Source organism: Hylaeus anthracinus, unplaced genomic scaffold, assembly GCF_026225885.1.
Source record: "Hylaeus anthracinus isolate JK02 unplaced genomic scaffold, UHH_iyHylAnth1.0_haploid 11982, whole genome shotgun sequence".
In the NCBI taxonomy this organism is placed as follows: domain Eukaryota; kingdom Metazoa; phylum Arthropoda; class Insecta; order Hymenoptera; family Colletidae; genus Hylaeus; species Hylaeus anthracinus.
This window is the reverse complement of record NW_026534330.1, coordinates 14,083,420-14,105,835: the sequence shown is the minus strand read 5'-3', so window position 1 is coordinate 14,105,835 and position 22,416 is coordinate 14,083,420. Positions and strand designations below refer to the sequence as shown.

Here is a 22,416-nt window from a genome sequence, read left to right as displayed (position 1 = left end):
AAGAGTGCCCGCCAAACAACTATATCTTTGAAACTGAAAAACGAATGCAGAAAAGGTTAAATTTTTTGAATTTTTCACAATTTAAAGTTTGACCTAATGTTTCACTCGTTAAATCTACGTAATAAATTTTGGTTCAGTATCAGACAGATGGAAAATTTAACGCTCTTTCGAATGGTATACTCAGTTTTAAGTTTGCACCGTAATTTGGTGGAGTTATTACCGTTTAAGGAGTGTCAAGTCGCAAACGCATACAAAATATTAAAAGTGAAAATACTCGAGAATAAGGCGACACAAAGAAAATGTCTAAGAGTAATTTTTTGTTGGAAATTTGTTGTAGAAATGACACCCAGCGTATGTCCGAACTTATACGTAGATACCCTGTAGAATGCAAGGATACCTTCTCCACAAGATGGTACGATACAAAATCGAAAATGAAAACTTTCATTTCTTCGATTTTCAGCTAGGTTTTTCGGCATTCGCCATGGACCAGTTGAAAAACAGCATATGCCTAGTTCGTCTCCTGTTATCGCCTCGTTCTTCCGTTCGTAAAACGAACAATTAACGGCGCCTCTGGCTCGTGAAGCGGTTTGCTAGCGGCTACGCAAACTCCCTCTAATTTGTTGATAAATACTCTTCGCTGTTCAGGCCAAGATGACGCTTAAAATTAGACATTTTACGAGCAAGCTTTTCAGTAGGTGCGAGCATACGTGGCTACACGCCGCTAAACGTATCCGATATCAAAGCTGTTCTGGCCTGGACCATTATGAATCTGGACAGTCGGATTCGAAAAGTCGCGCGAGCCATCCGTCGGCCGACGCACAGTGCGGAATAAGTGGACAAAATTCAATATTAGTATATATCACAATGTGAGGCAGATTTCTATCGTAGAAAATGTGTGTCAGCGTGGAAATTGTTATAAATAATCATGTATCAATCATTTGTATCCATAATACAATCTTTATCTTTAAACAAACATACAGACAAAACGGCAAAAGATATCCTGAGTTCTCAACATATTTGGATTCGATATTTGTTATATTTTAAGAAACTTGTAAGTTTTTTTGCAAATACTATCAACGTTCGGTTTTATATAATTTTTAATAAGGGACCGTACTGTTGGTGTATGGTCGCAATTGGAAGTTAAAAATTCTGATTTAATTGATTTATGGATTTCTATAAAAATTATTTTTCACATCCTCAGCCAAAAGGAAGCATAGTGTGTTAAATAACATATGGGTGCAACTTCTATTATTTATGAGACAAAAATTCCTAAAGAATTCGAAATATAGTCTACTAAAGCGACAATTTTACAATATTACATAATTTTCCTGTATGATAATCATAAACTCATACATACGGTTGGATTCAGAATAAAAACACGCTTTTACTGATCCAGAAATAAATCAAAATTTTCGCAAATTTCGAGGGGGGGGGGGATAATTTAACAAAAAAAATTTGTTGGTATCGGTTTATAGGCCTCTAAAAACAGTGTAATGTTTGCTTGAACATTTTTTTGAAATCTCTAATCGTTTCCGAGCAAAAGTAAAAGGGGCTGCTCGGATAAAAGGGTTAATTTCTTCCTTAAACGCAAAATTCGCACGTACTGAGGATGGTGTAATTCATAAGAAGGTCCCACAAACAAGTATACAAAGTTTCATTAAAATCGGTGTTTATTAATTTTTTGTTAAATTTGTTAATTTTGTTGTGATTTTATTAATGTTTATGATTAATTTTAATTTTTTTGTGAATAAATAGCAATATATTTATATTAGTAATGAAATTTTGATTTTTGTCCACAATTTTGCTATTTGTCCGCACTGTGCGACGGCCAGAACTCGTCGTGCTTCGAGATGCTCTTTGTCTTCTCTCTTTAGCCTCCAGATTAGAACACAACGGCGTTGCTGTTTTCTCTGAGTTACACAGCGTTTAGGATCGTGTTTTTCGGTGATGACGATCTCGTCCGATGTGCCTTACTATCTTACGATTGTTTGGAATTTCTTTAGATTTCTGTAGATGTTAAGCTTGATTGGTTAGAATGACTTCGCGGGAAAAGTTATCTTCTTGTTCTTCTTGGAGTAGTGATTTAGAAAACAGAAGAATTGCAGGAGACAACCTCGTTTACAAGGAATAGTAGAGTGATATGTGATTTGTTTTTATTTCAGTATGTTGGTATAGTTTTTATTAACACTTTATTTACCGGGAGCCTATTTATAGAATTTTTGATTCCAGTATTTAGCTTTTTGAATTTATTTACTGTGTTGATGGTTGTCTACGAACAATGTTCAGTGTTTGGAAACAGACTTGGCTTTCAATGTGTCCAGTAACAGTATGGAGGAATTATTTCTTAAGATTATTTTTTACTTTATTCAGAAATGATATTTATTCTTTACACAAAACTAAAAGTTATAGTCCGAAATGTGATTAGAAGAATATGTTAAGATTATTCTAGAAGAACCGGTAGAGAGAAAAAAGAAGGAAAAATCGGATGGATTACTGCTGTAGTTAATTACACTCCTTTGAGTGACGTAATGCATTGGCGGTATGATTTGAATCCAACATTATTGTCAGCCTAGATTGGCATATGCTACTGTAGAAAATTCTTTTTAAATTAAAGACTGTTCCTAAATAGCCCAGTAGATAAAGTGTTAAGCTTGACTCCTTAGAATGACCAGGGTGGCTTCGCGGGTAAAGTTCTCTTCTTGTTCTTCTTGGAGTAGTGATTTACAAAATAGAAGAATTCCAGGAGACAGCCTCGTTTATAAGAAATAGTAGAGTGATATGTAATTTGTTTTTATTTCAGTATGTTGGTATAGTTTTTATTAAGGGAGGAGTCTGATCCAGCTAATGTATTTTTCTAATGCATATAATTTCCAGATATAAGTAATTTTTGCTATTGAAACTTTTTTTTATATATAAAGGGACGTTCAAAGAAAAAAATTTGACAGTGTATATTTAATTTGAATGTATACATATATAGATATAGTAGTCGCAAGGAAAGGATTCGGTCAAAACGGTGGGATGCATAGCTCATCGAATTTTTATCCGATCACTTGATTCAACGCTTAAATTAAAGGTAATTAAGTTTATATGGTAATGAACCTCGACTCTTAATGAATTATTATTATAGCATAAAGTTATTCCAAAATAACGGCCGATATGTATCGTTCATTTTCATATATTTGCCGCCATTTTTGCAATTAATAATTTTTTTTGCAAATTGAGGTTCATACGCATTTTACGTACCTATTAAAGAAACAAATTTTCTGATTTTATCTATCAGATGTTTTCCCAGGGCTCCACGTATCCTACCGTTTTGACCGTATCCTACTCGAAAATTTCTCACGTATAATGTCTTGAATGAATATTTATTCTGAATCATAATTGTTATTAATGTTTAATCGAACACTGAGTAATACTGTATGTATCATAAATGTTTAATTATGTCGGAGATCACAGTCACCACTAGGTTTCCTTTAGGTATAATTTCTTTGGAACTCGAAGTGTCAATAAAATGATTATCGTTGAGGTAAAGGTGACCTGATTTTCAAATCTCAAATTAGACATCTCATTTTCGAAGTCAATCGAAGCTTAGCATTCGTGACAATAGAATGCTAAGAAAGCATCTCGAGTTACTGACAGATACCAGTAAAAAAGGCCTCGAGTGCAAAGGATTACGTTTTAATTGTTCCAATCAATATATATTGAAATATAGAAAAATATCTAACGACAAGCTGTGTAACGGGACATACAGTAGGTGTAAAATGTATTCGTACACCGATCAATTTCCCAAAAAACTTTTGTGTGAAATTGTAGTTTCTTAACTTCCTTTTTTATAATCAATAATATTCTACATATTCTCGGAAGTTTCTAAGATAGATATAGTCCAAACAACATTTACTAGTTAATATAATTTGTGAAATGAACAAAAAAATGCGAAAAGTGGGTAAAAGTATAAAAGCAGTAAGTATTTGTACGATTCTTATGACAAACCATTTACAGGAGGGTTGGGAACGTAAACACATTAGTTTATTGCTCCGTGCGAATTAGAAAACATCAAATTTCCAGGAAAGTAATTTTAAATAGTTGTCCGAATACTTATTGCTTCAACATTTCTATCGATTAATTGTTTTTTTTCGTGTTAATTTCGCAACTTACATAAATAGCTATTTTTCTTTTTGTAATCTATCTATTCTAGAGATTTCCTAGAACATGTAGAATGTCATTGTTTATAAAAAATAAGTTAATAAATTACAATTTTACACAGCTTTTCTGGAAATTGATCGGTGTACGAATACTTTCTACACCCATCGTATTTATTCCGTTACTACCCACCCATTTCATCGTCTCACAGTATTTTTCATCAAATAACAGAACACGAATTTCGGCTCTTCAAAAATACAAAGATTTTCAATCTAAAAAATCCGGTTTATATTTAAACATCCCTCGTAGATGATTGTTCCTCGAGTACTTAGAAAAGTAAACTATCTTTCTACGATTCGATCCGACTCTGCAGATCTCAAAGAAACGTACAGGATGGACGGGCTATGATTATATGTCGATGCTTGCGTTGTTTGAGAAAAAGAAATTAATAATCCGATTGTTGCAGGCGTACTCAGCCATGTCGCCGAACGGAGAACCGGCAGCGCCGATTCTGGGCTCGGCGGTCACCAGTGCGGCCTCACTGCCACCAATGTCCACATTCCGAGGTAGCGTCGCAGTCGCGGCGAACAGCGGTACCGGTGCACCATCCCCGGCGTCGTTGCAATATAGTCATAGTCCGGGCGCACCGACGACCGCACCATCCGCACCCAATTCTGCGCCCACGACGAACCAGCAACCCACCACGGGAGACAACCTCGGCAAGACTCTCGCCTCTGTAGTAAGCGCCAGAGTAAGTATTCACTCTTTCGTCCCCTCAGATTTCTTTGCACTCGATAAAAATATTGTGTAACTAACTGGTCTCAGCGAACGTTGTTCTGTCTCACTGTTAAATGCTTTTGATGGAGAGTTTCAGGTTGAATAAACCCATTCTTATTATACATATATATATAATATTATATATCTTATTATATATATATATTTTCTTGTTTAATTAAGTCTTTCAAACTTTTTACAAAGTTTATATCAGCTACATGACTTCATTGTTTCATACACTCATAATATAAGTTATACCTTAACTGTAACTTAATATTAATACCATACCATAGTAACACTTGTAGGTATACAGGGAGTCCCAAAAATGTTGTAACACCTTGAAAGAGGTGGTTCGGGAGGTGATTTGGAACAATTTTTTCCTTAGCGAAAATGTTGTCTGAAGCTTCGTTAAGGAGATACTAACGGACAACACTGACCAATCAGAGCGCCCGTAGACCGTTGGAGCGGCCGTGGTAGCGAATGAGCGCGGCCGTCTATCGCGTAGCCTACGCTCAACCGGCATACTCGCGCTCTGATTGCTCGGGGTTTCTTATTAATATCTCCTTAACGAAGCTTCAGACAACATTTTCGCTAAGGAAAAAATTGTTCCAAATCACCTCCCGAACCACCTCTTTCAAGGTGTTATAACATTTTTGGGACACCCTGTATACGTTCAAACTCTCATCCATACATACATACTAACAATTAATTACGACATACTCAGGTATCGGTAGTTTTCTCTTTATATATATGTATTTTCAAATTACACTTTTTTAGAAAATTATAAATAAAACCACAAGCTAGAATACTTGGTTCGGCGAGTACAATTTTCATTGATAAAGGTAAAGGACTCAAAATGCGAATGCCACAATCCATTCCAAGATTTAAATCACATTATTTGGCAGTGTTGTCATTACAACATGCAGAGGACGAAGTTAATTAGTGCACTTCTGAGAATCAAACTGCATTTACCTTTATATAAATATATTTATTAGTATTAATAAAGGAAAATGATACATGAGATTACGTCGAACATAAAACTTATATGAGATCATAAACTGTGTCAACAGCTTTTTCTTTTTGTTCTTTAACCCTTTTGACCCGACATTCTTCTACTTGGATTCGTCTTTCATTTAAAAATTAATTGTATTAAATTAGGGTTGGCTATCAGTAGACTGCGGATCTTTATGCATTTATAGGAAATTTGAATGTGCAAGAACCCACAAAATGCAAACAATATGCAAGAATATAAAAAAGATTGAAAGTAAAGTTCATGTTATAATATCTGCAGAATAAAGAAATAAATTCTTATATAGGTTCAGTTTTTGTAGGCATGTTTGCGAAGATTTTATTTTCCATAAAGATCTGCATTCTAGCTATCAGTCAAAGACTGTATTCAGATAAGAAGAGACAATTTGCCCAACGCGCAAATAATGTTCATTTTTTAACCGACTTTGTTCAAATATGTTTCTATGAGATTTAATTGTAACTTGGTCAAAGGCGATCAGAAATATTCGCTGGGACATATACAAGGTGTTCAGGCTATTAATAGCCAGCATTTTTCTCGTAAATGGTACATATGACAAAAAAAATGAAGGAGTACAAATTTATACTGTTTGTTGCGTGCAATGAAGCCAGGTATATAGATCTTTCGTAATAAAGTGAAATTACTCGTTATCTATGAGGTTTAGGGCTAATAAAGGTCAATACTTTTTTATTTAGGATTCGATACTCTACCATATTTTTGTACAAAATATATACCATTCCATTTAAAAAACTGGAGGTCACCTTCATTTCTCAGAAAATAGTACAAATACGAAAGATCTATATACCTGGCTTCATTGCACGCAACAAACAGTATAAATTTTTCCTCTTTCATTTTTATTGTTATATGTACCATTTACGAGAAAAACGCTGGCTAGTAACAGCCTGAACACCTTGTATATGTCCCAGTGAATATTTCTGATTCCCTTTGACCAAATTACAATTAAGTTTCATAGAAACATATTTAAACAAAGTCGGTTAAAAAATGAACATTATTTGCGCGTTGGGCAAATTGTCTCGTCTTATCGGAATACAGTCTTACCCTGTATAACCATTCCAAATGAAACGGAACACACCGTATAGTCAAAAGATAAAGGTGTTTTCGTGTTTCAGACCGGTTCTCAAATTTATAAATCTCACTGTCATTGAAGACCACTTGTTCCAATCCTTTTGTCGCGAAACTGATCTAACGTCGCGTGCTCGTTAACTTTACAGATCTACCCCACGGACCAATCAGTATCGAGTTATAGCAGCAACCCATCCACTCCGGTTAGTTCGCCACCGCCTTTGACGGGTTCCGCGCCAGGCTGGGCAGCAGGTGCTGCGCCAGTGTCACCGCACTTCACGGCGGATCCCAACCGTGGAACCATTCACATGGTATGTATCCAGGCTTATCAATTCTCAAACTTTTACTTTTTTTTTTTTTTCTCAAATTTAGTTTACCTGCCATTGTTGACCCTGACACTTCTAACGAGACGACCGAGTCACTTCGTTCGAGGAACCGCAAGGAACTATTCGTATCGCTGAACTATTAAAGAACTATTAAAGATACCCATAAGTAGACTGCGGATGTTTATGCGAATTTGTATCTGTATCGATTCGTACGAGGAATTGAGATTTAAATGAAAGTACATTTTATCTTCTAAACACTATATCATGTATGTTATTATTGATATTTTATAAATGTTTGCCATTGTGTGCTTTCTCATAGATTTCCCAATATTTTCATTCGCCCTAAATGCATAAATATCTAGAGTCTATTCATAAGTGATGTCATTTTTTAACACTGTAAGAAATTTTATTTGATCTAAGAGATTTTTTTTCAGTATTTAAAAGTTGCCATGCGGTTAAGTTTTCATAGGAATGATTATATCTTTGTTATTTATGAATGTATATTTATGATTCTTGATTTAAAACAATCTGCAAACTACACACATTTGCATTAAAAAATTAAGAAATGCGTAGTCTCTTCAAATTATAATGCTACATATGTAAGTTATTAACAGCTAAATTATTTAACATGTTCATTGCCAAGATGGAGTAATGGAATTTCTATTGATTAGCAGACTGATAGTAATGGAAATTTCTAGGAGAATAAATTTTTGCTTTGGGATAATTAACTCTTTGCACTCGAGGCCTTTTTTTTCTGGAATCTACCAGCAGCTCGAGATGTTTCTTAGCATTCTATTGCCATGAATTCTAAGCTATCTATTATAGATTTGAGAATAAGGTCACCTTTACCTCGCCGACAATCATTTTATTAACCGACTTTGAAAAGAAGGAGGTTACTCAATTTAAATGAGATAGTATTTGATGGAGGTAACATTAAATAATGTTAATGTATATGATGTCTAAAGTAGATATGGTGATAGTAATAATTTACGAGCGTAAGTTTTGTCCCACCGACAGAAAATCAAACTAAGTTTGGTAATTTTTCATTTTGCGCCGACTACGAAAAGGTTATTTAACATAATTTAATATAAAGGAAATAGAAATTTTATATGTTATTCAATATCATGTAATATAAAGGAAATAGAAATGATTTCATGCTTTTAAACAATTATATCTAGAACTGGTGAGTATTCATATCAATTAACTAGAAATTATTTCATACTTTTTAGTGCAATTTTAATATTTCTTCGAAGTCGGTTATATTTTTTTTTCCAAAAATTATTTTATTGACACCTTGAGCTCCAAAGAAATTAAACCTAAAGAAACATTAGATATTGTAGATTTGCTGCGTGAAACCTAATGGTGACTGAGTCACCTCTCAAATGCAAAGGGTTAATACAACTTTAAACTACAATATAATCTCTATCGTTATTGAACATCGTTGCCTATTTTTCTGCCAATGTTTCTATTCTCTTTTCATAAAATGAGCCTGATTTGAAAGTCAAATATTCTCCAGGTGTAATTTTGATGGAGAGTCTCAGGAAGAAATAAACCATCCTTGTTATACATATATTTATTAATATTGATAAGTAAAGTAATACATAAGAAACGTCGATTATTTATTCACATGTTAGATCAGAACTAACTTGTTGGACTCCCTCTTTGTAGCAACCTTTTAAAACTAAATCTAGCGAGTGATCAGTAGACTGCAGATCTTTGTGCAAAATGAAATCTTCGGGAACGTGCCTACAAAAATTGAACCTAAATAGGAATTTATTTTATTCTGCAAATACTGTAACATGAACTTTACTTTCAATCTTTTTTATAGTCTTGCATATTGCTTGCATTTTGTACTTTCTTGCACATTTAAATTTCCTATAAATGCATAAACATCCGCAGTCTAGTGATCAGTAATACCAACAAATTTTGATAACTGTCGAACGTCTGATATGGAACTTATCCACGCTTTGTCCTTCAATTCTAACAGAGTTAATTTTGTTCAAACTTGAACAATAAGCGCACTAAATATCAGTATATTTAAATAGACCATAGATTAAATTACATTACTGTTATATTATCGTCAATTGGCAACGTGCTTATAATTTGAAAAATGACATCACTTACTACCACCCCTAATAGATTTCGAGTATCTCGTTGGAAAGTGACGGGTGCATCTCCGAACGCAGACACGCTTCATTGGTGTTTCTGTGCGCTTTGGAAACAGGTCAAGGACGTTCGTAACAGTGGCCTCTTGTGCTCGTTCACTTCACCCGCGGTATTTAATCGTACGCGCTAAGGTGAATCGTTGGAAGTACTCGTCGTTACACGCACTGACTTTACTTCTACTCGGGGGAGGATCGAGAGACGTCGGTCGTTGACATTGAGGTCCGAACAAAGGCGAGGCCGAGATCGCAGACACTCTTTCTTCAGAGAAAGAAGAGTCGTCAACCCTTTGCGCTTTTGCACTCGTAAGCGCAGTTGGTCGCAAACGAACGTACTTTGTCAAAAAATGCACCGTTATCTGACGAATCTTATATTAAATTTGTCGTTTTTCATTAGTTTCAACCCTTTGACCCTAGGACGATTTTTTTCAATTCGTCAAATCAATTTTTTAAAACTATTTGCTTATAGAAAATGGCGAGAAAAAACTTGTTTATATTTACAGTTTATTCGTTCGACGTTTAGTTTCAAAAATAAAAAAATTAGAATTTGAAAGTCCTTTTTCTTGAAATTCAATTAGATTTTAAAGTATAAATCGGTGTAACTTTGCCGAATGTCATCGAAAATCTTCGAAATGTTGTACAGATAGGTAGTATTAGGTTGTTCCAAAAGTTTCTTCCATTTCATTCATAAATAATAGATACACAATATTTTATGTCTAATGTTACATTATTGAATTGCGTACGATCCATTTTGCTCCATTACTGTTACAACATTAACATCTAAGAAATTGAGTTGTCTATTTATATAAACACTGCCACACAAAAATAACTGAGTGCAAGTCACGACAAAAACTTTTGGGACAACCTAATCGAATCCAGCGATACCTACTTAATCCATCAGAAAGTCGAACATCCTTACTGTTTATAAATATTTAATTCCAAATGAGTAACTGCCAGCTAACGATACTTTTCATTTTCACCGTTAAAAAGTATCGAGGGAAGTTTGCGCTCGAAACAAATTCCAGTGAGACAATTGTTCCTTAACGTTCGAAGAAGTTTTTTTAGAAATTTTCAACTCGATTCGTACGCAATTGACTGAAATAGAGTATTAGTTATAAGATCGCGCGATGTCGTCAACTAATTATCATCAGTAGACTGCGGAAGTTTATGCGAATGCATATTTCTATAGGAAATAGTTAAAAGAATGGGACCTAGACAGAAATTTGTTTTGAAATTAGAGTACTATAAAAATACATTTTTTATTTTGCATATATTGCATATTTGTGTTTAAAAACATATGCAACGTTTTTAAAAATGTAAAAGAACTTTAGAAAAGACTGTAGGATTTTCTACAGTATCGAAAACTTTCTAATATTTTAAATAACGATGGCATTCAAGGGCCAATGAGTGTCTCTTAACAATGTTGGTCTAAATTTAAATACACACCAATTACTTCGTGTGACGTAAAGCGATCGTTTTCCGCGTATAAATTAATTTTCAAAAAATGCTCGTAATTTATTGCCACGCGACTTATAATATACCAGAATAATTGTGAAAAGTATTTTATATATGTGTACATGGCGAATATTCTGTAACATACTAATATATTACTTATTATACTACATTTTAGTCAAATTTTTAGTGCATATTTTGCATATGCATGTTATTGGGTTGTCCGGAAAGTCCATGCCGATTTTTGATAGGTGGTGTAGGTCTGAATATGTCGAAATGGCTGAAAACAAATAACATATATATTAGGTGGACTGGAAAGTAATGTCGTTTTTGCCATCTTAAATACTTATTTATCATTTATCAGCTCATTGATTTTTCTGGCATTGAAAATTTGCACACTAGGTGACAAAAGGCTGCTGACAATGAGGGCGATTATATAATGAATTAAAGATAGAAATTTATTGGAAAGTTTGAATTTAATGTAAAAGAAACGACATTACTTTTCGGTCTACCTAATATGTACATCCCTTAAAAAGTGCAAAGATTGTGGAATAAAATGGTACCGATGTAATTCAACAAATATATATTACAATTCAAATTTGAAGTTTTCTTAAAAATTGGCACGAACTTTCTGGACAACCTACTATATTTATCGTGCATAAACTTCCGCAGTCGAATTATCAGTAATTAGATGTCAGAGCTACCTCAAGATCGACCATTTTTTAACATCCTCCCTTCAACAAACACCTCGTATCTCCTGTCAACGACCGACCGAGTGGACCTGGAATTCGCACAAAAGTAGCATGCACTCGATGTACTGAGAATTCACCCCGTGTGTGATGTCTAAGCTGCAAATCATTCTACTCGTCCTCCCCCAAACCGTTTAGTCATGTTCGACTCGATCACCTCCATCGTTTGTCATTTTATGTTTTTTTTTTTCTTTCTTTTGTTCACCATTTACTCCTTGTTTGTTGTGAACGTTGTGTTGACTTGGTTGTTCTCTCTTTTTTTTTTTGGTTTTGTTGTTGCGTTGGTGTTGTGTGTGAAGCCGGCGCCTGAACAGCAGAGGCTAGACGATGCCATCGGCTTCCTTCGCGACCATGCCGAGGTGAGGATTGCCGATTTTCAGTTTTTTTTCTCAGTTCTTGTATCCGTCCCAGTCACCGATTCATTCGTAACACGTACACTCTGCGCATGACTTATCACTTACACGACTAATCTGCTAAACAATCACCGTAACTTCTATGTCTGCTAACGACTGCGACGTTTTTCAGAAAGATTAACCGCGGTACACCTATCTTCGTCCTCTAATCCAATGTTATTCCATCGCTGACTAATTATACTCTGCGATTCTGGTTAGTCCATTTGCATCACATGAAAAGCTAGAAAATTCCTTCTTGGATATGTTTTCCTTCGCAAACATTTTTCTTGATCGTATTTCAATGATAATGTTTCACAACACATGGAAAATAAAGTATGACAGAAACGAAGAATTTTTTTTAACACTAAACCTATCAGGACTGGTAAAATGACTGTTTCCTTCAAACTTTTGTATACAGTTCTTATATATAATATATACATTTCACATATGTATATTCAATTTAGCATCACGTGAAACATGTAATTGAAAATGTGTCTTTAAGACAGGTCTCATTAGGGTAGAAATAGTTACAACAGAAACATCGGTAGATTCAGTGTTAAATAATTATATAACATCTTAGAATAATACTCAGATCTAATTATTTTGCGTCACATGATAAGATTTGAAAGGGTCAATGCATAAAGCCACGTGGCAATTATCACACTGATAAAGTGTATCTTTTCTTTTTTATTTTTCGTGGTAAACAAACTACCGAAGATACTTTCAACAGATTTCTAGAAGACGCTGACGTTAACACGAGCATATGTGCGCTTTCATGATAGTGGCCAGGCATATATGCGCTAACGATGCAAATGGTTTAATCTTTAGACCACAGGAGCAATCTCTTGTTCATCGAAAGCAAACTGCAGTCGGAGCGTTAACTGCATGCTGAATTCCTCTTCCTATCACCTTTCTACATGGCCCACTTTTAAACACAAATACTCGATACAATCCTCTGTCACTGTACATGCTTCTCCATCGCATTGAAAACAGGTCCCATGCAAATGACCAACACAGACTTCACCGATTCCAGTTTTAACCAAAATCAACTTTGATCGACACCAATATTTTGACCGCGATATACATTGCAATTACATTCTTTGCAATTACATGCATCATCTATATTAATATTATAAAGAGGTAAAGATTTGTTTGTTTGTATATAGGAGGTGTCTCCGGAACTACTGAACCGATTTTAAAAATTGTTTCAGTAATAGAAAGCTACACTACTAACACTAGAAAGCTACACACTAGACCGAGTAACATATGCTATGTTTCATTTTGATAAAAATACGTTTTCAATTTGAAATCTGAAAATTTGTAAATCAAGTCGAAAGAAAAGCATTGCTCGCCTGCTTTATCGGCGTACGCTGACCAAATTGTTGGATATATGTGAAAATAATGTAATACAAAAATATTGGTTATTAATAGATTTAAAAAAAGTCAGCGACACAACAATTTTATATTTGAACCATAATAACTTTCTTATGTTAAAATGAATTAAAAATTATAAGGTGAACTTTAAGGGTACTTATTAGATATAATATATTAATCTTTATAAAAAAGAATCATTTGATCATCTGGGAAATTTCATGAAGATAAAATTTGCCCTTTACAGTATGTTATTTGGTCACATAGTTACCAACATAGTTAGGAGATAATGAAAAATGAAAATAATTCAAATAGAAATTAATTATATGGTCATTTATCGCACGACCAAATTCGTCATGAACATTTACATTTAAAAATCTATCTCTACATTACACCCAGTTAAACGTGTTCAGCTGTTACAAAGTATCTAACTACATACTTACATAAACACTACAATAATTATTGCACTTATGTGAATGAGAATAATATTCCACGCGGTTTCACCCGCGTGGCGCAGCTAATAGTAGATAAATGTTTAAATTAAACGCTCTTCATAAATAAACTGTTGGTAAAAACTGGTCCGATGAAGTCTATGTCGGTCATTTCTATGGGACCCTTTAAAAACATATTCAAGTCAGCGCCGAAGGTACTTTGATTACCAACGAGTTGACGGTGTACGGGCCTAATCTTTCTACAGACTCCAAACGGCTGTCGAACAGACGTGTAATCGAGTCGTATGTCGGGTATTCTGTTGGTACAGGGAACGCGGATGGAGGAACGGCTGGACGATGCCATAAACGTTTTGAGGAACCACGCGGAAAGTCAGCTGGGTCTTCACATCGGTCCTGTCGGTCCACACGGTTCCATCTACGCCCATACGTCACCACCGCAACTGGACCACTTGGTAAGTCCTCGAATTTTCGATAGTGTCTCTCTCTGATACCTGGATCGGAATATCGATACATTATGATGGTTTCTTTTTGCAGACGAGTCCACATCCTGCGGTAACAGTGGCACAACCTCAAGGCTCCTACCCTGGTCTCACGCCAACGCCCGACACGGACGGTTCCATAAAAATCGAGAGGTTACCTGTGACAAATGCCAGTAAGTTTTAAGTAATCATTTTCCTCAGCTTCGCAGCTCTCAGCTCTCGAGTGGTTCATGGAATAGAGACCTACGTTCACGATCTTTTTTTTTAAATTACTTTGTTTAAGGTCACATCAACTACGTGGTTATTAGTGACCACGTTGATATCTACAATTCAATAACAATTTATTCATTATTTCATATTTCGTTAATATATATTTTTTTATTATTATTTGAGAACCTCAGATAAGGTTCATATATACAGTAGTATGTATGATACAGTTTACGTGTACATTATATCCGCAGTTTACATTCTTTTAAGAAATCAAAAATACATAGACAAGCTGCAATATTAGGTTTCGCAACAAGCGATTCAACATTAAGTGGGAGACACAGTTTCATATTTTGGAGCTTTTTAATTAGCTTGGTCCTTGAACTGTCGTAGAACCTGCATTGCCAAATCAAATGATTGATGTCTTCGATTTCATAGTTGCATTTATATTTAGGCTCGCTTATTATCTTAATGCAGGCAAGAGAGCCAGCAAGATTATAATGCTCAGACTTAATACGATTTACTGTGACAATAAATTCTCTTTTATATTTATATTATATTTATATTATATATTTATATATATAAAATTATATTTTATATTGACAAAAGTATCATGGTCTGCTACTGTTATTGAAATATAATTGGAAGTATTTCATCCCTTTAAAGGCACCCTGGTCCTTGATCATACTCAAACTGCTTCGTCTAGCTTTTTCTTCATAAGTTTCAAAGATGTCGGTGAAAGGAATTTCTAATATATCCAAGTTACACGAGTGCGTAGCTGTTTTGGCCAGATTATCGGCTTTCTCATTACTAAGTATTCCTATATGCGACGGCACCCAGATAAATTTAAGAAAACTATTTTTCGTATTGTCTTGAATAACATCATTAAACTTTTTCTTTGCTTTAAGAATGCACGAGTTTGTTTTGATCGATATTTTTGTAGTCTGCAAGCTCTGAAGGGCACTAATTTTGCAGTAATATTAGTTTGAGAAATTCGTTTCTATTGTTGAGAATAGTCTGGATATTATTTAAAAGTTTGAATTCTACTCAATCGTGCTGCATTCCTTGACATTCTTCAATTAAATGTTTAATTGTGAGAGGTACGTCACAAAAGGTGCATGATGGTGCCTATAATTTCGTTATTTTGTAACAATGAGTTAGATTTGTGTGGCCAATTCTCAATCTTGTTATTGCCACTTGTAGTCTTCTGTTTGGTAGGGTCGGAGTTGTATCATTGGTTGATTTTCGGATTTGATGTAGATTCTTTGGTGGCATGTTGGTCCATTCCTGGTTCCAGATTTCTTTTGCTATGTTTTTTATTAAATTTCTTGTTTCATGCAATGTCGGTGATATTTGGACATATGGTTCTTCCATCGTGATGGCTTTTTTTGCAGCTTCGTCTGCTCTTTCGTTGCCCACGATTCCTTGATGTGATGGATCCAAACAAATTCGGGTTGGACATTTTTATCTACTTGAAGTGATGTTAATTCGGCGTGGATATCCTGTATTATTTTTGTTGTACTTGTAAGGCCTTTCATAGCGAGTAGAACTGATTTGGAGTTTGTAAATATAGTTTGTGATCTTGTTGTTCCTGAATTTTGGAAACAATCCGAGGAAGCTTTTCAAGGTTGGTTTATTATTTATGAGGAGAGGGACAGATTTTTAAGAAATTATATTACAATATGTGGCATATGTTTTTAGGCAAATGAAATAGGACGAAATTGTATACAATTACCGCAATTTTTTAGACGCAGAATGCTGTAATATACTCATAAAATAAACACAAAAAGAAATAATTTAAATTTTCGTTTATTATCAAAGAGAAAGTAGAGAAAGTAGAGAAAGAAGCCCGACAGAAGTCCTGGAATAAAGTATTCGGCATTGTAAATTTACATAGAAATAAATGTCATTTTTTAATGGCTTTATGCTATTTAATGCTGTAATTGTTTAATACTACTTCTTTTAGGAATTTTTTTCTTAGATCACGTTATAACCACATTCATGATAAATAGAACAAAATCAGTTTTAACTAGTCTACACCACCAGGACGAATTCAATTCTACGTAACTTAAAAATAAATTGAGCAGGACAGTTGTAAATTTAACTGAATCTTGCATATACATGTACAAATAAACGTACCAAATTTCATAAGTTTATGTGAAGTATTTTAGTTGCAAAAAAGTCATGAGAATTGTCTCGAAAGTGGTAAAAAGAATAGTGCCTCTTAAAATCAAATGCCCGGCGAATAAAACCTGATCCATCCCCTAGTACTTAACTTTGCTACAAATACTTGTTTCCAGGACGAATACTTTTTTCAAAATATCATGTTCCTCTTTCATTATTTTTGCTTCAACAATAAACGAAAATTACAATTATTTTTTTGTTTTTATTTTATATTACACCAAGTTAACATCCCCATGCGTGTTATGCTCATATTATACCACTATGCGTCTAAAAAAGTGCAGTAATTTAATATAATTTCGCATTATTGCTTTTAGTTGAAGATTTTTTTCGTAGCAAATTTTTTAGTTAGCAAAGAACAAAAACCGAGTTTCGTTCAGCAATTCGCAAATGTATGAAGTGGGTATGGGAGAAAAAAGATACCTGCACTCATTCATGTCATATTAGCATATAGTTGTAAAATATTCGATATTCATAACTTGCAAGGTAACGAGGTTTACAACAGAAAAGTACATGATCCCCACAGCGGGAGCCTACAGTATTTCTCGTGGGATCACCTTGACATATGCGCTCGAGAAGAATAAATTACGAATAAAAATCATCCGTAGAATGTACCTCAAATGGAAGGCAATCAAAGCTGATACTTTGGAAAAATTGGTAACCAGATTGCACCGAACATGTGCTGTTAAAGACCGGTACTTTCTTAATTATTTAATTGTTTGAAAACCCTGTTGATGAATTCAAATATGGTTACACCACTTCACCAAATATAAATTTATTACAAAATAGCTTCTTACTCGTGTCCCACTTGGAAAAAATCACAAATATACTGTGGTGTATTGAAATTAATTGCCAAGAGCGTATCACGTTGACTGCCAGACTAATACTCTTGACAATTTCTGTGATAAAATTTTGTTTTCGAACTATTGGAAACTATAATTAAACATTTATTGTCGTATTCATTTGTTTTGTTTATATTTATTAAGTTGTCTTAAAACTTTCTTCCATTTCAGTAATAAGTAATACATACACAACATTTTATGTCTAATGTTACATTATTGAATTGTGTACGATTCATTTTTTTCAATTACTGTTACAATATTAGCATCTAAGAAATTAGGTTGTCTATTTACAGTGGGTGTAGAATGTATTCGTACACCGATAAATTTCCCAAAAAACTTTTGTGTTGAGTTTCTTAACTTCTTTTTTTATAATAAATGATATTTTACATATTCTCGGAAGTCTCTAAGATAGATATAGTCCAAACAACATTTACTAGTTAATATAATTTGTGAAATCAACAAAAAAATGCGAAAAGTGGGTAAAAGCATAGAAGCAGTAAGTATTTGTACGATTCTTATGACGAACCATTTACAGTAGAGTTTATAACGTAAACACATTAATTTATTGCTCCATGCGAATTAGAAAACATCAAATTTCCAGGAAAGTACTTTTAAAAATGGCTCTAATAGAGGAATTGAAGAAGATCCCACTTTGAATAACTAATAATTTAGTTAATTTAATGCTTAGAAGAGTTGCAATAATTATAAAATCAAAAGGAAATCCCACGAAGAAAGTATTATATACTTATAAATTAATGTAAATTTCTTTCTTTTTTAATCAAGTTTTAAAAATTAAACAGTTGTGCGAATACTTATTGCTTCAATATTTCTATCAATTGTTTTTTTTTTTTTTTTTTGTTAATTTCGTAACTTACATAAATAGCTATTTTTTTTTTTTGTAATCTATTCTAGAGATTTCCGAGAATATGTAAAATGTCATTGTTGATAAAAAATAAGTTAGTAAATTATAATTTTACATGGTTTTTTTTGGAAATTGATCGGTGTACGAATACTTTCTACGCCCACTGTATATGTATGAACAGTGCCACACAAAATAACTGAATGCAAGTCACGGAAGAAACTTTTGGGACAACCTAATATTTCACATTCATTTTCTTTGATACTTAACTTCCAGAATTAAGTTTTCTAGTTCATCGGTGCAAATAATTTAAATAATTAAAAGACAAAAGTCAACGAGGTTCGACGATAGTCAGTTCTATTCTCGGTGTCGCATCATCGGATAAACACTTTTTCCCATGAGCAGCGCGAACGGGAGAGAAAAAAAAAACGAGAGGAGTTCCCAGGTGTTCTACGGCGGAGTTCGAGCCCGATAAGGAAGCATTAGATAAATCACACGAAGTAGCTACTATCCTGCATCGTTGTCGTGCCTTTATTATTCCCCGAGACCTCTATCTCTCTTTTTCTATCCGCGTGTCTCCGTTTCCGTTGGGCTTCTGTTTCTCTTAACCGGTGAACGCTCGGAATCCTTCTCTGACGAGCAGGCTAATGGAATGCGCAAGTTTTCCGAGACTCGTTCGCAAAGAAGCGCTCTTTTCTCCATTGCCGGCCATTTCTGGCGATCGGAATTCAGACCACGTATTCTTTCCACCCGCTTCAGCCTCCGAACCATCCGAGCACGGCTTCTCCACGCTCCAGTCCAATTATTAAGCGTAGAAGAAAGTTCTATCCATTATTACTGAAGTAATGCTTCGATGAGTGAAGACGATTTACTAATATTAATTGAAAGCTTTTGACAAAAATGAATTTTGATACTTGCTTGTCTTTTTATATGGGTAAAGGTCAGCATAAGTGATTAACGAAGAGTGTAAATGGTTTCTGCCTATTATATATATTTATAGGCTTTTTAGTTGCAGTATTTAGTTATTCGAATTTATTTACTGTGTCGATGGTTGTCTACTTACAATGTTCAGTTTTTGGAAACAGACTTGCCTTTTAATGTATTCAGTAACAGTATGGAGGAATTATTGTCAGCTGCAGAATTCCCTTGCAGAATTCTGAATTGCATGTAATCTCAATTAAATTTGAAGTTTCTACTTTAGGTATACATTAGTACAGATTATATGTATTAAGTAAAGAACTTTATTCACATTTTCATTATTGTGAAATAAATGATATTGTATAAAATCATAAGTGCATCCAATCGATGGGTATAAGGTGATAGAAAGCAACAGATAGTATTTCGATTGGCTATGTTATATCTTTAGATCTACTTTTGCCAATAATTAAACAGAACTTTCTTCTACGCCCAATTCTTCTTTACTTTTCTCCATATTACTTGTATGTTGAACCTTCCATCGCTGGAAAAGCGTCCGCCAGATTTGAGCGGCCGCGGACCTTAGCACAGAATCGCGAGGCTGATCTATCCGGCGCGAACTCGAAGTATTCTCAATTGTCAGGAGAGGAGAGCGTTTAAGGAGACGGTTGAATCAGCGTATCGAGGCCCTGTGGAGCTCTTCCTGCTCGTAATTGGACGCTTTTCACGTTTCCGTGACTAACCAGCCTGCCCAAAGCTCGAGGATAATGTCGAGAATTGCGATCGCCGTTTTCGGCGAAGGTCGCCGTCCGCTTCCGGGGTGAAAGAAGCGTGCCCAGAGATCGTCGATCAATTTCCTAAACGGTCCCACGCGTTTTCATTTGTCGTCCAAGAATAGAGGAATGCAGGGTACCTTGGCTTTTTATCGCGTCTTTGTTTTTAGTAGCGATAATGTTACTTTACTATTTCCCCTGATCGACATTTAGTCGATTCTGGAAATGGTAAAACGAGATAACATGTGGATGTGGATACTCGGTGAAGATTTCTTGTTGCTAAACTGATGGACCATTGGAGTGCTTTCGTCTTAACACTTTATCTACCGGGCTATTTAGAAACAGTCTTTAATTTAAAAAGAATTTTCTACAGTATCATATGCCAATTAGGCTGACAATAATTCCTCCATACTGTTACTGAGTACATTAAAAGGCAAGTCTGTTTCCAAAAACTGAACATTGTAAGTAGACAACCATCGATACAGTAAATAAATTCGAATAACTAAATACTGCAACTAAAAAGCCTATAAATAGGCTCCTGGTAAATAAAGTGTTAACACGAAAACTACCAACATCAACACGTACATTCCCGTTCAGGAGTGTGTGGTCACTTCCTTAATAGAAATAAATATCTAATGAATATCAGTTATTTTTTTATATGTTTATGTTGCATTAGCGAATATATTTTATTAATAGTTTCTTTTTTTAATATCACATTAGTAGACTGTAGATCTTTATGCATTTATAAGAAATTTGAATGTCCAAGAACCTACAAAATGCAAACAATATGCAAGAATATAAAAAAGATTGAAAGTATAGTTCATGTTATAATATTTCCAAAATATATTAATTTTTATATAGGTTCAATTTTTGTAGGCACGTTCCAGAAGATTTTATTTTGCATAAAGATCCGCAGTCGACACATTAGTAATGATAGAAAAACTGTACAGATAACTAGATAATGTTAAAATTTCCTTAACCAATTTTTAATACTATTAATTTCTTCATTGTATCCAAAGTAATATTATCTCATTTATTTTGTAATATTTATGTCATAAACGTTTTTGATATATTGAACATTCTTGCTCAACTTTTCTATCTAAACGATCCTATAGTTCCATTATAAAATTGAATATGCCACTCAAAACATTCAGTATTATTAAATGTTGTGAAACACACATCCAATATAGAATTTAGCAACAAAAGTAGTATAGTAATAATTGACGGTATACTACGTATATGTATATTAATTATTCATTGAAGGTAGTAAGAGTTCACATATTTATGAACGAGGGTGTATCTATTACACATGTTTGTAATTGTAATAGTTGGTAGCCAGACAGCACTCAGTCTTTATGGACCATTGTACTCGGTCTATTATTATACATACAACTACATCTTTGTAATCAAAAGGAGAAGAAACAAACTAATTTATCGATAAAACTAATTCTCTATTTCAATAATTGATCCCAAGGTTTAAAACGTATACAATTGTTTTAATTCTTCAAACATATTTTGTGATATTTATGAAAAGTAATTTGAATATATCCATTTATAGTTTTATATTCATGGCAGTAGATATTGTGATGATTTCTTACCCCAATAGACTTAAAAGAATTTGACAAAGTTTCAATACTTTGCTTTAGTATTATAGTATTCGATTTAGTTTATTATACCTCTTATACAAGATAATCAATGTTACAGGATGACAACCATTTATAATGTTTTATACATTTATTTTAAGATATATGAAAGCCCATGAGTTTTTCTGTTGATAATATCAATGCCTGGCGACTTGTCTTTATATTCTTCATTATACCATAAACTCCGAAGATCGTCGATAAATTTTCTAAAAGGTCTCATGCGTTTTCATTTGTCTTAGAAGAATAGAGGATACCTTAGCTTTTTATCGGGACTCTCGGGCTCTATTCCATGAACGCCGGTCACGGTGCTGCATCGACGTCGAACGCTTTATGGGAATGCTTAACGACAGTATTAATAATGAACAGAATACGTCTCCTTAGAAAAGAGAAAGGATCCGCCGGATAGCAGCGGCGGTGAAACGAAACCCTCTAGCAGCGAGCTGGCGGCAGCGGGCGTCATTGGCGCAGCCACGGTCAACTCCACGTCTCAGGGAAAAGGGACAAAGAGATCGCGCAGATAGTAAGTATACCTGGAATGTGTTTCTTTCTGTCTGATGATCGAAGTCGCGTCCATGTTGGACGGTGAAAC

The 22,416-nt window shown here is 34.3% G+C and overlaps 1 protein-coding gene across 11 annotated transcripts in view; it reads left to right on the top strand.

Moving 5' to 3' along the window:
- Positions 1-22,416, top strand: part of LOC128886388 (transcription factor 12) — a 526,407-nt gene that overhangs the window by 481,991 nt on the left and 22,000 nt on the right. For 8 of the 11 annotated variants that reach the window (XM_054141235.1, XM_054141237.1, XM_054141233.1 and 5 more), the window contains 6 exons: positions 4,607-4,891; positions 7,174-7,335; positions 12,013-12,072; positions 14,228-14,380; positions 14,463-14,580; positions 22,194-22,347. In XM_054141235.1, coding sequence (XP_053997210.1) covers positions 4,607-4,891; positions 7,174-7,335; positions 12,013-12,072; positions 14,228-14,380; positions 14,463-14,580; positions 22,194-22,347 — 932 coding nt within the window. The remainder of the gene's footprint in view (positions 1-4,606; positions 4,892-7,173; positions 7,336-12,012; positions 12,073-14,227; positions 14,381-14,462; positions 14,581-22,193; positions 22,348-22,416) is intronic. The other 3 variants (XM_054141239.1, XM_054141241.1, XM_054141242.1) reach the window with 3 other exon arrangements.